The sequence below is a fragment of the Apus apus genome, chromosome 9 (assembly GCF_020740795.1).
Source record: "Apus apus isolate bApuApu2 chromosome 9, bApuApu2.pri.cur, whole genome shotgun sequence".
In the NCBI taxonomy this organism is placed as follows: Eukaryota; Metazoa; Chordata; class Aves; order Apodiformes; family Apodidae; genus Apus; species Apus apus.
In genome coordinates, this window is record NC_067290.1 from 748,079 (window position 1) to 764,842 (window position 16,764).

The following is a 16,764-nucleotide window of genomic DNA, read 5'->3' on the forward strand; positions in this document are numbered from 1 at the left end:
GAGAAGGACCTTGGGGTCCTGGTGGACAACAAGTTACCCATGGGATGGCAATGTGGTCTGGTGGCCAAGAGAGCCAATAACATCTTGGGAGGTATTAAGAACAGTGTGGCCAGCAGGTCAGGAGAGATTCTCCTCCCCCTCTAATCTGCCCTCCTAAGACCACATCTGGAGTGTTGTGTCCAGTTCTGGGCTGCCCAGCTCAAGAGGGACAGGGAGATGCTGGAAAGAATCCAATGGAGGCTACAGGGATGATGAAGGGACCAGAACATCTGTCATTTGAGGAAAGGCTGAGAGACCTGGGGCTGTTAAGTCTAGAGAAGAGAAGACTAAGAGGGGACCTTATCAATGTCCATAAATATCTGCAGGGTGGGTGTCAAGAATGGGTCAGTCTCTGTTCAGTGGTGCCTGTGACAGGATGAGAGGAAACGGCACCAAGTGACAACACAGGAAGTTCCACCTCAACATGAAGAGAAACTTCTTTCCTGTGAGGGTGATGGAGCCCTGGGACAGGCTGCCCAGAGAGGCTGTGGAGTCTCCTCTGGAGACTTTCAAGACCCATCTGGACATGTTCCTGTGTGACCTGCCCTGGGTGTTCCTGCTACAGCAGGGGGGTTGGACTTGATGATCTTCAGAGGTTCCTTCCAACCCCTGTGATTCTACGATTTTTAAATCTGCAAAGAATTACCCTGTTATACTGGAACTTACACCAGTTAAATTATAAGCATCCATGCAGGGAGGTGGCTGTTTTGTGTTTGTTTATGGAGTTTGTAGCATTTTAACTTGTTCTTTAAGTGCAAGAAAATACAGAAGGAAATGCAAGTCTTCTTAGCAGAAGACTTTCTTAGCAGAAATGGAAGCCTGCATCCATTTGAAACCATTGGCTGGCAAACATTTAAGGGTTAACTTAAAAAATATGAGTTGTTATTGTGTTTAAGATTCTCAGTTGCTTTCATCTCCTTCCTGCACTTATTTTCCTTCTGACAATAAATAATGTTTTCATGAGCAATAAAGCTAACTCCAGAGGGTGCAGCCATCATAAACTAAGCCCAGTACCAGAGGGAAATGAGCCACAAATCTTCTAAAAACAGTATGGGTGTTGTTTCCTGATCTTGTTGTATCTTTACAGCCTCTCATGTTAGACACCTAAATAAATGCTGGCAACCCAATGCTCTTGCACAGAGACAGTAAATCTATCTACCTTCTGTGTTGCTCCCCGTGGGTACCAATGTCCTTGTCATCTTAAGGGTTTGCTTTCCCCATCACTCAGGTTGACCTTGGCTGTAGAATCACAGAATCACAGAATTGCTGGAGTTGAAAGGGACCTCTAGAGATCATCTAGTCCAACACTCCCACTGCACTAGGATAACCTAGAGCACATTACTCAGGGCTGCATCCAGGTGGGTCTTGAATGTCTCCAGAGATGAAGACCCCACACCCTCCCTGGGCAGCCTGTCCCAGGGCTCTGTCACCCTCACCATAAATAAGTTTTTCCTCATATTTAAATGGAACTTCCCATGTTCCAACTAGTACCCATTGCCTCTCCTCCTGTCACCGGGAATTACTGAGCAGAGTCTGGCTCCATCCTTCCTTCCACCCACCCATAGATACATTGATAAGGTCTCCCCTCAGCCTTCTCCAGTCCCAGCTGGAGAACAGTCCCAGCTCTCCCAGCCTTTCCTCCTAAGAGAGATGCTCCAGTCCCCCAGTCATATTTGTTGACCTCCCTGGACTCTCTCCAGCAGTTCCCTGTCTCCCTGGAACTGGGGAGCCCAGAACTGGACCCAGTTCTCCAGATGCAGCCTCACCAGGACAGAATAGAGGGGGAGGAGCACCTCCCTTGGACCTGCTGGCCACACTCTTCCTCATGCACCCCAGGATTCCATTCCCCTTCTTGGCCACAAGGACACACTGCTGGCTCATGGATCATTTACTGTCTACCTGGACTCCCAGATCCTTCTCCTCAGAACTGCTCTCCAGCAGTTCCACCCCTAACCTATACTGGTGCTTGGGGTTTTCTTCCCAGGTGCAGGACACTACACTTGCTCCCTTCTCACGCAGTGTGTTCACTCAGACATCCCAACAAGTGAACTTATTTCACTTGGTGACTTGCAATTGTATCATTGCATTTTAAAGTCACACGATAAAATTAAAATGCCAAGGAGCTAAATCATGAAATCCAATTAACATAAGTGTAGAGATGTGGGAGAGGAAGGAAATTCAAATGAGCTACAGAGAGGTAGGATCAAGAGTAACTTGGCCACCCTCCACACATGACTGGAGCTGCTCTGAAAGAGCCAAGCGTATCACTATTTGCACAGAACTGTTCCCAGAACAGTTCCCTCCCATGTCTACAACTCTAATCCTAGGTTGAGAGGTGCCTTCTTTACAAACTGTTTAATCACTTGTCCTGTGCTCTCTCTGGGTATCAGAGAAGCCTCTTAATTCTGGTGCTTCTTGAGGTTCTCTGCTCTCCCCTTATCAAAGTTAGATTTATTCTTTCTCATCTTCTAAGACTTCCCTTGTCCCTTCAGTTTTCTGAAGCTTTAGCAATGATGGTTCAAGTATTGCTTAGATAATTCCTTAGAGCTTGAGGACACATTTCACCATGGAATCAAATTATCTTAATATTCTTGCTTTATTCTAGGCTGCAATCCTAGTCCTGGAATATACAGAAGAACTGAGTTTATTAGAAAGAGGCACAAAAACCATCATTTGCTGCAGCTTCTACAGAGCTGAAGTTCAAGCATGTGTTTTTCAGCTCTGCCATCTAAGGGTGGAACAGGGCATTTCTAGGTCTGCCAGCAAGCCACAATAATTTGAATTTCAAGAAAATTCAGAACTGAAGTTCTTAAGAGGAAACCAGATTCATAAGAAGGGGATATACATTAAACCAATTACTGGGGCCTGCTATGAGATCACGTTTTCATAATGACAGGAATGTGACAATGCCTGTTGGACAGCTGATGACAGAAGAGGAAATAAGGCTTCAATATGAGATTAGCATTGTGTGCTACCCTAGAGAACAGCAGAGTAAGAGCCATATCAGTTACTTAACTGTTCAAAATGGACAAAACAAGAAAAAAAAAACCTTGTTTCCTCACCCAGTGAGCAGATTAGTAATAGGAAACCCCTTTCAAGTGCTCTCACTGGGATGCTGCAGTGACCACCCGTGCCTCACTGCTCTGGGATGGCAGCACCACTGTCCCCAGCCCAGCTGCTTGGGCACCCCGACACTGCAGCAGCTGGGGGGGGCTTGGGGTGCCATTCCTTGCCAGGCCAAGTGTGCCACAGCAAGGCACATCCCTCCATCCCCTGCCCCCTCTCCGATGGGACGCTGGATCAGAACTGCACCTTTACTGACCCAGACTCACACAGTCCTAAATGTGGGGCAGAGGAATTGAACAGAAAGGCCTTCCTGAGACACAACAACAGGGGCTTTTACTTAAAAGCAACATTTTATTGCAGTTCTACCATACTATTGTGTAAAAATATGGGGGACTTTTCACTTTGAAATGCTTACAAAAAGCACTGGTTAAAAGAAGGTTGCAATCAAATGTGTAATTATCATCAGTGAGTTTGTATGAGACAAGTATCCAAAGTGGCACCACTTCTCTCTGGGTGTGCAGAAAAATGATGTTATGCTTTTGCCATGGTCACAACAGAGAGCCCACCACAGGGAATGGCTATGGACTGCTGGCCTCAACAGTCACTCTTTTATTTTCTTATTGGACCTTGAAGCATTTCTGTTAAACAACCATCTTCGGATATAGAAAACTTTCCAATCCATATGAATAATTAACTTTCTGTCTTGTCTTTAAGGCACATATTTCTATACAGATTTGATTTTGGTCCAGAGGAGCAGCTGTAGTTCAGACACCAGCTACCCAGGTACCTGGCAGCTTGGTCTGTTGCAACTCTCCTTATGTCCACAGACTTCAATAACGTGGATGGCACCGACTGCGGGTGCCGCGGGGCTGCTCCCCAGCACCGCCTGCTTCACGGGAGCTCGACTGCTCCTGGCTAACCCAGGTGGGTGATCCTTGGCTTTGCAACACCCAGGAGCTCTGGTGTCCTGAGCCCACTCCTCCTGGAACCTGTAAGACCGAAAGAAGAGTTATTCCTGTTTATACACATCAATTGACAAGTTTAATCCATTTTTTGGGGGGTGCACATGAAAACATTGGATTGCTGAATGGTAATTAAATTTTAAAGCTTTATTAAAGGCAGAAAACCAAGAAACTACAGCGACTGCGCCAGGTTAGGTGACTGTGTTAGTCACTAACACTGACCATGTTAGTGACAACCTGGAGTGTCACAGTCACAGAGTAGTGGGGGTTGGAAGGGACCTCTGGAGATCATCTAGTGCAATTCCCCTGCCAGAGCAGGGTCACCTACTCAGGAACACATCCAGATGGGTTTGAAATTCTCCAGAGAAGGAGCTTCCACAGCCTCTCTGGGCAGCCTGTCCCAGGGCTCTGCTCACAGTAAAGAAGTTTCGTTTGCTCTGGTGAGGACACACAACTTTCTAATCCATTTTATTTGCACATCAGGCATTTTGCAAACAACTTGTGCTGTGACATATGGACTCAGTTCTCCCAGCATTAAAACCAGTTGGCAGCACTGGGGCAAATAATTATGTCTCCATAAAAACTGATGCAAACCTTGAGCAGCCTTGTGAAGTTGACTTTCTTTGGGGCTGGGGCAGATGTTGGTTGTTACCACCAAATGAGTCCCCCAGCTTCATCTAACATGACACTGGCTGAGGGTACCACTAAGAAGATGCAAAATCTCAGGCTGGGGCAGAAGGCAAGTCCCTGCTTGGTTTGTGGAGCAGTGCAGTGAGCACTGGAGCCAGTGAACCACACACCACTCCTACAGGAAAATAGGGGGTGGGATCAGCTTGTTCTGGAGCTGCCACAAGAAGCACGATGGGTGTTGCTGGTTCTCAGCACGTGGAGCCATGAACCAGAAGCAGATCAGACCTGGCCCTTTCAGGGCCACATCACTGCAGTCCCAGCCCAGGGGCTTCTGCCCAGCAGCAGTTATCCCACAGCAGCAGCTGGGCTGATGCTGAGGTTATTTGTCCCACATCCCCTGTGGGTGAGTCAGCTCCCATGGCCCCTCCAGCTCCCTGTAAACCCTCAGTGTTGGCCACCAAACACAGAAGCCAGCACACCCACATCCAGGACAGCCTGGGCTCACCCTCTGGTACATGGAAAGCTGGTCAGGAAGTAGAAGCTGCATTCTGAAATGATCAGTTGCAGAAAGGCAGCAGAAATAAATGCTCACACACAAAATGTGCAGACCTACAGGAACTGCAGGGGAGTAACAGAAAACAAAATCAAGTAACCCAGGCCCTGCTGTCCTGGTACTGCAGATATATCTGTCCTGGAAGGGAGAATAAACCTTGCTCTTCACTGGAAAGCTGTATTACAAAACTATTTGGGGCATGAACTACATCAGAGAGTGTGAATCCATCCTACAACAACTCTCACACTGTGCCAGTGTACTCAGAACACACTCATCAAGGAGGTGCTCAGATCAGCAGAATTTACCCACCTGTAATTTGAACACCAACAAACTTGTCTGTTTCCCAAAAATCCAGCTTGGGAACTTTACCCACTTTGTATTGACCTGTGCTGTTAGAACTGTACATTTTAATCCTTGTGTGCCAACAAGCCCTGAGGGATCTGTGTGCTGGACACCAAACACCTCTCTGAGAACCCCTGGGGCTTGCATCAGGGGACAGAAGATACATGGAGTAATGCTGCAGATCTCACTGCTGAAAGAAACTCCTCTGAGATACTTGCTACTGTGCTTCCTTATATATATATATATATATATATATATTATTTTTTTTTTCAGCTTGAGTAACTCAGACCACGTACAGGGAGAAGAACAGGGATGAGTTTTGCATGGGGTAGCCACAGCCTTTGCAAGGAGCCCAGCCAGGATTACAGTTCAAATCTAGGTATTCTGGGTATTGTACAACACAGTTTACCTGGTCAGAATTCACCCCATTCTGTCATTTTCTCCTATCAAGCTCTGCATTGTGACACTCTGCAATTACCCACAGGCCACCATCAACTCAGCCAAACTGCCTAAAACTCTACTTGAAAGACAACTAAACCCCTGGCTAAGCAACCTCTTCCTCCCGTTTCGGGCATTATTAGACTGAAATAAGTCTCGGGTGAGGTGACCATGGGAACCTCCATTCACAGAAGGGGACATGAGAGGGACAGTCAAGCCAGTGGAGTTCCACCTAAGGTGGGCTGAACAGAGCTATTCAGAGGGGGTGTCACCAAGGGACAGAGGCAGGTGGACTCAGTGGGCTCTGCTCTGCATGCACAGCTATCAGTCAGACACAGCCTTCAAAGTGCACTTTCATGCTCTGTACTTTATAATGAGTAAATGTGACTCTTTATTCAAGCTCTTCAACTTTCCTTAACTCCAGTTTCCAACTGAGCTACTTCAAAACATCATGGGAAGAGGATTAGAAGACCTCCCTGTACTCTTATCTGGAAAGGCAGCCAGGGATGCGAGGTGCTGAGTAGCCTGGCTCCACCACAGCGTGTTTGACAAGGCCAGGCTTTATTTGACAGATAAAGTCAGAGCTCCCATCTGGGGAGATTAACTGCCACCACAGCATCAGTCCATCTAGAGTTCTAGAGGATTCACAAGAATTTTGCTTTGTGGGAGTTGAGAGCTGCTCCTAGCTAGAAGGGATGGGAGATCCAAGGAGTGTGAGATCTGTGGCCAAGGGGCTGCTGCTGTGCTGCCCACTGCTGGCACTGCCTCGGATAAAAGGCTTTGACACTGGACATCCAGAGGGGATTATTTTGTTGCTGTATGTCTGGTGACATTCTACAAGACCCTGGAGTAATCATGGCAGCGTTACAAAAACAGTAAGAGCAGCTTTATGGAAAGCACATGTTGCTGTGCACACACCCTCCACGCTCGTTGTAATGACAACTAAGATTGAAATTCAGAAACTGGTATAATTTAGCAGCCAGCCACCCTACCCTTTGTGACAGGGCCCCAAGAAGAAACCACAGCTCACTTCCCCTGACCGAATTTTCTTCGAAACGTGGGGGTCAAAAGGTGCTGGAAGATCTTAGTCTCTGAAAGGTGGTGGTAGAGAAGTGAGAGCACAGTAATAACAAACCCTCAATGAAGAGAAAAGCTCAAGGTGGGAAAACTCACAGGGTGGGATAATCTATGTAAAAGCTCTAACAGTCCAGCACTAAGTCAGCATTGTAGATGTTTTGCCCCCTTAGTTCTCCCACTTATTCATGTCCTGGCAGTCACTCTAGGAGTCCTGGTGGTTTTCTCTTGTTCTGCTTTTGTTTTCCATCAAGCTCTGCAGCAGCTTGTCTCTCAACAGGAGTATTTCTTCAAGTATTGTCCCCTTTCATGGTGCTAAATCTACACACTACCCTGCTAGTTGAAGGGCATCAGGTCCTTCAGCTTTTTAATCTCCTCTACTTAGGTGTTCAGAGGGGGAAAGCAGCTGGGAAAGTGCCCTCATGGGGGCAAAGGGCAAGGCTAGAATGCAGCCAAGTGTCCCATCCCATCTTGTCTGTGTCCTGAAGGTTCCTTGGCTTGCAGCCATGCTCCTTAGCAAGCCTGGCCAGACATGAACACTTTGTAGAGCAACAGGAGTTTCTGATTTGTGCTTTCCTTGCAACCCCTTACCCAAGGAAGTGGAAAATGTCGACCATTATAGCCAACAAGTCAAAGAGAAAAAGAAAACACATTTCATTTTATTGTGGAGGCCAAAGCTGTGAGCTAATTTCACCAACCTTGCATAGGACTTCTTAGACTGACTCAGTGAAATCATTAAGTTGCCTCTCCTAAGAGTGTGCTCTCTTGTTTGTTTTCTTTATGCAAAACCTTTTCACTTGGACATCTTTGTTGTTTAATTGTCCTTACTTGATTTCTGTCAGGTACACTGGTGATGGATCTTGGAGTCAGAAAGTACCAAAATTTCAGGTACTGAAAATATCTTCTGTGGGAGAATATACTAACCTGTTTCTCTGCAGAAGGGATTTTTCTTCTTGATAATATGCTCCAGATGAAGTGGATATCTGAGAGGAGGACTTCAAACCTTCTGAGACATGGGCTTTTCCATTTGACTCACTCCTGCAGTCAGATCAGCTACTTCACAGAGAATGCTTAATAACTTGGCCTAGAGCTGTGTAAAATAATTCACCTCAAAACAGTCCAAATTTGGAATGTGCAACTTCTTCCAAATGCTTCCACACCAGGGGAAAAAAAAAATCACCAAATTTCTTTGCTGCTCTTTAGATGTATTTTTGAACTGGACTAGTTTTTTCAGCTGAGTGAGGATGAAGAGGAGTTAGCCTACAGCTAAATTCCCTGAGTGTGGAAAATACAGGACCATCAATTCTCCCTTGCAAAATAACAGCACATACCTGAGTTCATGGAGTGCCCATTCCAGGAAGGGTTACAGGAGTGTTATGCTGAAAAACCAAAGGAAATAGAGGCTTCCCTAGATGTGTCCATTTCTTACCACAATTAGGAGTTTGATGCAGACTGCAAGGAGCTCTCTCAGCTACCTGTATTTCTCCTGGGACAGCTACCTTCCTGCTCACACTGCTGTATAAATGTGCTATGGCTCAAACAGTGGAGTGCCCAGGTCTTTGATGCCTTCACACGCCAAAAAGGGTTTGCTGTTCACTCTCACAGGGTTACACTACATGTTTTTAGGATTCCCCCTAGAGGTGTGGCTAGGACTACTTAATGGGACAGAGGAGGCTGCTCCCAAGCTGCTGGAGCTTCTCCACCTCCCTCCAGGCAGGGGATCCCAAGGCCAAACCACCTCGACCACTCACCAGGGACCAGCTACAGCTGACCCACGCTGGCAGGAGGGGACACTCTTCCCTTTGACACCAGGTTCTTTGACATCACCTCTTACTGACATTCACACTTGAATCTTACTGGTATCATAGAATCACAGACTGGTTTGGGTTGGAAGGGACATTAGAGATCATCTAGCCCTGCAGTGGCTGGGCTGTAGCTGGCACAGGGGAAAGTCAGCTGTCCTTAAGCTTCTCTTCACTGGTATTTTGTGCTGTGAGTCATGGGGCAGAGGACAACCTGCCTGCTCCAGCAGCTGGCTGTGCTCAAGCTCTCCACTTGGCTGTGTGATGGGATGGAAGAGGATTGCTCATCCCAGGTAGTGGTGGCCCAAGCAATTATTCCAGAGAAATATTACTACAGGGTCAGCAATTATTCTTCATCAGAAAACAACTGACTCAAAAATAATATATCCTGTTCAGAAATACACCCATTCCAAAAAGCCTCTGAAATGCTGGCCAGCGTTTCAAATGCTGGTTCTCTGCAGTCACAGAACCACAAAATCACAGAATCATCCTGGTTGGAAAAGACCTTGAAGATCATCAAGTCCAACTATAACCTAAATCCCCCAACCATAACTTAATTTACCCATTCAGTGCTTAAATCATGTCCCTAAGCACCACATCTGTATTTCTTTTAAACACTTTCAGGGATGGTGACTCCACCACCTCCCTGGGCAGCCTGTTCCACTGTCCAACCACTCTTTGGGTAAAGAAATTATTCCTAATATCCAGTCTAACCCTTCCCTGGTGCAGCTTCAGGCCATTTCCTCTGGTCCTGTCATTATTCACTTGGGAGAAGAGCCCAACTCCCACCTCCCTACAACCTCCCTTCAGGGAGCTGCAGAGAGCAATGAGGTCTCCCCTCAGCCTCCTCATCTTCAGACTAAACAATCCCAGTTCCCTCAGCCTCTCCTCATAGGACTTGTTCTCCAGACCTTTCCCAGCTTGGTTGCCCTTCTCTGGACACACTTCAGCCCTTCAATGTCCTTCCTGTAGTGAGGGGATCCCCCGATGTCCCCTCCCTGGCAGGACTCACCAGGTCTGCCTCACCCCGAGCTGCTGCAGCTCTCTGCTGCTTTGACAAAGGTCTTTCACTTAGGATGAACGATGCCAACAGTCCTGGTTTTGCTCTCATGCAGGACTGGGAAGACTTTTACATCTTAAAACACCCCAGAGAGCAGATTTCCTGATTTTAGGCCCTCTGCCATGCTGCAGCCAGGCTGCGGGAGCTGTTCCCGTGTTGACAGGTCCTGCCTCTGCCCAGCAAGGCTGGGTGGGAGGTTCCTGCACATTGTACTCTTAACTACACGGCCCAGAGCTGCAGCTCATCACCCTCCCATAGATGACAGACCCTTTTCTCCAGCTAATCTGTCTCAAACCTCTGCACGCAGCAACCTGCTATCTCTGCTCTATGCTCCACACTTCTGAGAAGCAACGCTGGGGAGAAACAGGTCTGTCCTGCTGGCCCCATGCCTTGTAACTTGGCTTTCCTTACTTAAAAAGCTCTGCAAATATTAGAGAAGTGCCAATATATCTATGTAGCTCCTGCATATAAGACTTTCTGCTAAAAACTGGTATTCTTATCCTCATTATGATTCCTTATACCCAAATGAAAGAGGGGGCACCAGCAGGGACTGCATTCTGTAGTTAATGATCCCAGGTATTTGTAGAGCAAATATTTCTCAGCATTTTAAAACAATGTTTTCAAGCAATCAAGAAGCCTGACTAAGTCTCATTAAAATTGCAGTTGTTGCCACTAAAATTCAACATTTCTCTGCAAAACTATTTAGTCATCACATTTGTTCCATGCCTCAAACAAAGATCTCATTTTGTGGCAGACAGGTCCAGAAAGAGCCCATGGGAGCCTCTGCTGAGCAACAGCTGGGCTTATACATTATTTATAACTCCTGTACATCAGCATTTTGGATCCATATTATGTCACCTACAGCCAGAATTGTCTCACTTGAGTATTAAGGCACTGCTTTAACAGATGATAGCTTTTTAATCCTTAATTTCTCTGTAAACCAGAACAGATACCTTACGTCTCTGAAAGAATTGCCTTTTTATTTTATACTGGCTTAACCGAAGGAATTGGCTTTTTATTTTGTTTGTTCTTCCAGAAATTTTGATCCCTTAAATGGTGAATCAAAATGGTAATCTCTAGTTAATCTCTAAATCTATTTCAATTAAGTCTAAAAAGCAGCATGACCTACATCCTTTCCTAGTCAAAAATAGGCTAAGATGTACTCAAGAAAATTCTCTTCAAGGGTGGGAGAGTTCTCACTCTTCCAGATACTTCATATGTTACAGGAAGAAGCAGCAGAACAGTTTTCTTTAAGCAAAGGAAATGTTACTGTAAAAAAGCCATAGATTGGCAAGCTTCCACCCCCTCCTTTCTCAGCCAAGGGCACCTCATCTCTCAGCCTCCCTCTCAGCAGAGCCACTTCCAAGCTGCATCAGAGTCACGCAGGTTGCAGCCCTGAAAAGGCAGGGAGGAAACCACCAGCCTCCTGTGATTCCTAGAAGTCCTTATTAGAAAAACAAAGCAGGATTTCTGGTTTGCTCAGAGGTCCAGCAATGTGTTGCACACATTCCTCTAAATGTCTGAAATGTTAACACAAGGATAGAGGCTTCCTCTAAGCATAGACTGACAACGTGTCCACGTTATGCGGAGAAAGGTGCAGAAATAATCCAGGTAGGAAGCATGTCCTTTCAGAATGGTCTTCCAGGCATCACCCAGCTTCATGTTTGCACTTCCCCTGGGATTTGCCCACACTGTCCTGCTGTTCCCAGTGAGCTGGATGTGTACAGGATGGCCTAACTCACTACACACAAAAACCCAAGCCTTGCAAGTGAAACAAAAAGCTGACAGATCAGTTGGCATAAAATACAGTCACAGAATTCCCACAACTCATCCCCCAGAGATATCCATTTAGTGGAATTAACCCATAGAAATTAGCATCTTTTACTAACCTTGCTTAAAGGGATCTTATTTGAGTGAGGAAAGGGAACAAGGTATAAACTGATGAAGGGTGACCCCTGTTCCTACAGCGATCCCAAGAGTTCATTCAGGGTCTGTAACAGCTTCAATGCCATTTCCATCCCTGATTAGATGCAGTGTACATTCTCCATGTGAGAAATGGCTAGACTTTAGGTTCTGGGCTGGAAAGACTAATACACCTGCTCTCCTAGCTGGTTTTAGCTCTGACTAGTGATTACCCAGGATCACATCCCCTGTGCCTGCTGGAAATAAAGCAGTCCTTGATGAACAGGGGACCTCGTGCCCCAGGAGGTGGGTACGAGCACCAGTATTTAACACAGCAAGTGTACTATTCTAGGCAGGAAAAAAAGAGCTGACAGGCTGTTCTCCTCCTGCCCTCTGCAATTTCCCACTGAAGTTTATATACTCTCCAGTTTTCTAAAGAAATACCAAACATTAACATTGTAGCAGACTGAAGTTGCCCCAAAATTAAACATGGAGTCCAGGGTCTTCTAGAAACTGTTTAGGTTATAATCAGCATTTAATTAGCTTTATACATCTTTCTGCAATCACCCAAAGCTAGGAATTGATTAAGCAGCCATCAGACTTTTGTGCAAGTGCTCCATTTGAATATCATTTCCAGCTGCTCTGTGACATGGAGGGAGGTTTATAATCTGAATAAAACTGCTTTCTGCAGGTAACCACTACAAATCACAGATACTGCTGCACATAAAAGCTGTTCAAGTGAGCAGTGAATTAAAACCAACAAGGACTGAGGGTTAGAGCATCGTACGTGATGACAAAGCAGAACCCAAAGGACCCAAAAGACACAATGATGTGTGTTTCTTTGAATGGTAACAGCAAAACAGCAATTAGCACCTAACATGTATTACTTTTTCTGGTTTTCACGTATTGTCCACAACGGGGGCAGTGTAACACACCTGGACAGTCAGCACTGACACGGGGAGCAGCTGTGCCCTCCGGGGGCAGCCAGGCTGCCTCCCTGAGGATCCCACCGAGCCTGCCCTGCGCTCCGTGACAACCAAACCTGTGTCTCAGGAGAGCTTTCATGGTCACCATGTGACAGGCAGTGACACTGGGTGCTCTCCTTGCCACAGCCCCCAGCACCCCTGTTCTGCTCCTCTCCTGAGGCTCTCAGGCAAGCTGGACCTCGATGCCACAGACCAATGCAGAGTTGTGACTTCCCTTTTGCAGTTAAGCACCAATTTAACAAAGCTAATTATAAACTTCTCTCCAGTTAATCCAGTATAACCTCCCCTGCAGACCAGGCTTCACCAAGCACTGCTGGGGACAGAGGACAGAAGCTGTAAGGAGAGGAGCACGCTCAGCCTGTCTGCTGCCCCACCTCCCGGCAACACTAATTCCCTCTGAGACGGGCAAGTTCAAGGACAAGCTCTGACAATCCACTGGCATCACCTTCTCTTCAGGGGCATCCTTTTAAAATGCATTTGCCAGGAATCCTCTTTCTAAAATCCGCTGGACAGATTCATAGAATCATAGAATCATGAAGGTTGGAAGGGACCTTAAAGATCACCAAGTTCCAACCCCCCTGCCATGAGCAGGGAACCACTAGACCAGGTTGCACAAAACCTCATCCAACCTGGCCTTAAAAACCTCCAGGGAGGGGACATCAACAACTTTGCTGGGCAACCCATCCCAGTTCCTCACCACCCTCATAGTGAAGAATTTCTTCCTAATATCTCACCTAAATCTCCCCTCTCTCAGTTTAAAACCATCACCCCTTGTCCTGTCACTATCTTCTCTGATGAAAAGCCCCTCCCCAGCTTTCCTGGAGCCCCTTCAGGCACTGGAAGGTGCTCTAAGGTCTCTCTGGAGCCTTCTCTTCTCCAGGCTGAACAGCCCCAATTTTCTTAGCCTGTCTTCATTCATTCTAACTCACCATATGTGAGCAGCCTTACCTGCAGAAGCCTTGGTTATCGTATGCCATGTCAGTCACATCAGCAAATACGGATTTATTCCTGAGTTTCTTGGTGTTGTTGTTATTGTTTCTTCCCTTAAAACCAAAGTAAGCAGCTTGCATGTGCTCTAGTTCTTCAGTCCTGAGCTGGTACCACAGCTGCATATCTCTGTGAATACAGCACAGGGTAAAAGGTGATTTCTGGTGAGAAATGTCTGTATATCTGAGCACCCATCTGACCACAACCCTGCCTCACTAGGCTTTAAATCTACTCCAGGTTACCTGAAGACAGCACCCAAACACATGCTGAACTTCCAAGTGCAAGCCAAATTTCCAGAGACTTAAATACCTGCTTAAACACCTTACAGGAAGGGGTTCTTAGATGGCATAAATATTCATCTGTGAAATAGCTTTAAGTATTATCCAGCACTCCCTCAAAAATGAGCAATCAAACAAAAAGAACTATTTTCTTATGAGTGCCTGTGGATAGTTCAAGGGAGCTAAAATCCATTATTTGTGTAAATTTGATTATGTGGATTTTGAGATTACAGGTAATAAGGCAAGTCACTTAGGGGGTGATGTTGTGTCAGTATTCTGTTGGACCTTCATCAGTGACACAGGTCAGCACAGATCCTGTTGTACATGAAAATAACTACAGACCAAGACCATCCCCATTGTATGGAATAAATTACTTCAGGAAAAAAAAAAAAAAAAGGGTTTTCTTGAAGCACTGCCATTCCTAAGTGTTCAAAAATCATCAGACTGGTTGAAAAGACAAACAATTAAAAATGGAGAAGACAGGTCATGTTGCCTTTGTTGAGAGCAGGGCGTATTCAGCTGCACTGAGGATTTCCTTTTGGAAATGCTCAAGGCACTTTTCATGCTGCTTTCTACAACTCTGGGGCAAAAAAAATCATCAATTTCTTGTGTTTAAAAGAAGTCTAAGATTCACATAATCCCAGACATTTACACTATTCAATCATGAGGGCTGGTGATGCTGATTCTGGTGTCATTTCTGCCCTCTCAGGATGCAACCATGCTCCCACCAAAGGAAATGGCACCTGGGATGAGGTCTGTGGGGAGGCTGAATTCTGTCAGTATTTTCAGCAGCCTTTGCCCTCCTTCTCTCCAGATGCAAGGGTAAAAGACAAGAAGGCATTTCTAAGATCATCAGACGGATCTCTTGCAAGAGGTTTTCAGGCAGAGGTGACATTTTCTAGCAGACCAACTAAAAGAGCCAGAGAAAGCTCAGATGAGGACATCCTCCCAACCCCACCGGTACAGACCCTTGCTTCCTGAGATGGTCTAACAGCCCATCTGTACCTAACCCTGTGCCAGGCACTCTCAGTTGTAGGAGTGACCAAGACAGCACGTTCTCCCCTGGAAGACCATGGAGACTGTGGCACCTGTTGGGGCCCCCAGGCCTGGCATTCAGCAGCATGGGCTGCAGGGCTCTACCGGCAGGTCCTACCCCCTCCCAGGCAGCAGGGATGGTTTCTCCACCATCTCAGTTGCTTTCCACTGTGGCCCAAGCCACACAGTGTCTACAGTGCCCTCAGGGTTCCCCAGGAGCGGGGCTTGGTCAGGGATGGGCCGGGTTGAAGCAGCTCCTTCAAGAGGCAGGGAAGGGAGGACAGCAGGCAGCCAGGAACAGAAAAGCTCCCAACAGGAATAACGTTATGTCCTGATGACAGAACCAGCTCAGGCTGTTTGATGAAGGGCTTTTCTTTCATAAGAGAAAAATATGAAGTCATCAGAGTCATGTGAGTATCTACTTTGGACAAAACTCCATTTAAAAAAAAATTAAAAACAAGGACTTTTTTTGTATTAATAGTCTTATCAAAAAGCAAAGCAACGATTCCAAAAATGTCCATCAACCCTTTGGTTCAAAAATTATTTCACACCATCAGTGAAAACCTAATGTTATGAATGACACCAAAGACTTGCTTTTTTGCCTCACAAAACCCTTTCAAAAGAAACAGAAAAATCTGTATTTTGGTTGCAATCAGATTTAGAAATGACAGAATTTCCTCCCTAAGCTGTTCCCCATGCAGCTCTAGATAAAACACAGACCAGAGCAGAGACGCCTTCACATGTGTCCTCCCCAGTCTCCATCTGCTCCACTGCTACCCCACCTCACTCCAAACACTTCTCTGAAGCAGTAAGATGCTTAAAACCACCCAGAAGTGCAGATTTGCTGTCTGCACAACAGGCAGCAGCAGGACAGGGTGCAGCCACCCTGAGCTGGGAGTGGTGGGCACAACAAGCAGGAAAACAAGAGGGCCATGAAGCAGAGATGCCAGTGGGAAGCCTCCTGCAGCAGGTGCCTCTGGGTGGATGCTCTCAGGAACAGCTGGGACTCAGCTGCAGCATACAGCTAGAAGTGGTCACACAGCCACCCTTCACACGAGTTTTTATCATGAACTGCTAAATGCTACTTCTTTCCATCCCTGTTTATAATCCTTCCCACTGTCTTGTGCATCAAACCAGAAGACAAACTCTTATGTCCTTCCAGCTCAGTGCTGCGACAGCTCTAAGGATGCTTTGCAGATGCTGAGGGCTTTGTTGGATTTGACACAGGTAGATTAATTTTCTCAGCCATGCTCAACAAGAGCAAAGGAAAAAATGAAAGACAGAAGAGGGAAAATGCAGCCAATCTTAAATAATTCAAGGAAAGACTGGGACAGGAGATAAGAGCTTATGTTCAGCTTCTGTATAATCCTGGGTAAATCCAGATCTGCCTTGGCCCAGCGAGGCCATCTGACATTAACAGACATTAGGTGCCTAAATAGTACTGAATTCCAAGTCTTTTATGCCTAAAGCCTAACCTACTAATGATGGATTTTAAGTAATTAACATCACTGTGGTGTGGTGAACATCAAGTCCTTTGGAGCTCTCTGCTGTCACAGCAATGGGGTCCATATGACATACAGTTTTATGCTGATTTTTAGAAATCTTTTCTT

General features: G+C 46.2%; 1 protein-coding gene across 1 annotated transcript in view; it reads right to left on the bottom strand.

Moving 5' to 3' along the window:
• Positions 1-3,436: 3,436 nt before the first annotated feature.
• The window catches only part of SUSD3 (sushi domain containing 3), a 33,744-nt gene continuing 20,416 nt past the window's right edge, over positions 3,437-16,764 (bottom strand). Inside the window, exons 4-5 of the mRNA XM_051627744.1 lie at positions 13,803-13,970; positions 3,437-4,094 (exon numbers count right to left, since the gene is read on the bottom strand). Of these exons, the coding sequence (XP_051483704.1) occupies positions 3,881-4,094; positions 13,803-13,970 (382 nt within the window). The 3' untranslated portion in view covers positions 3,437-3,880. The remainder of the gene's footprint in view (positions 4,095-13,802; positions 13,971-16,764) is intronic.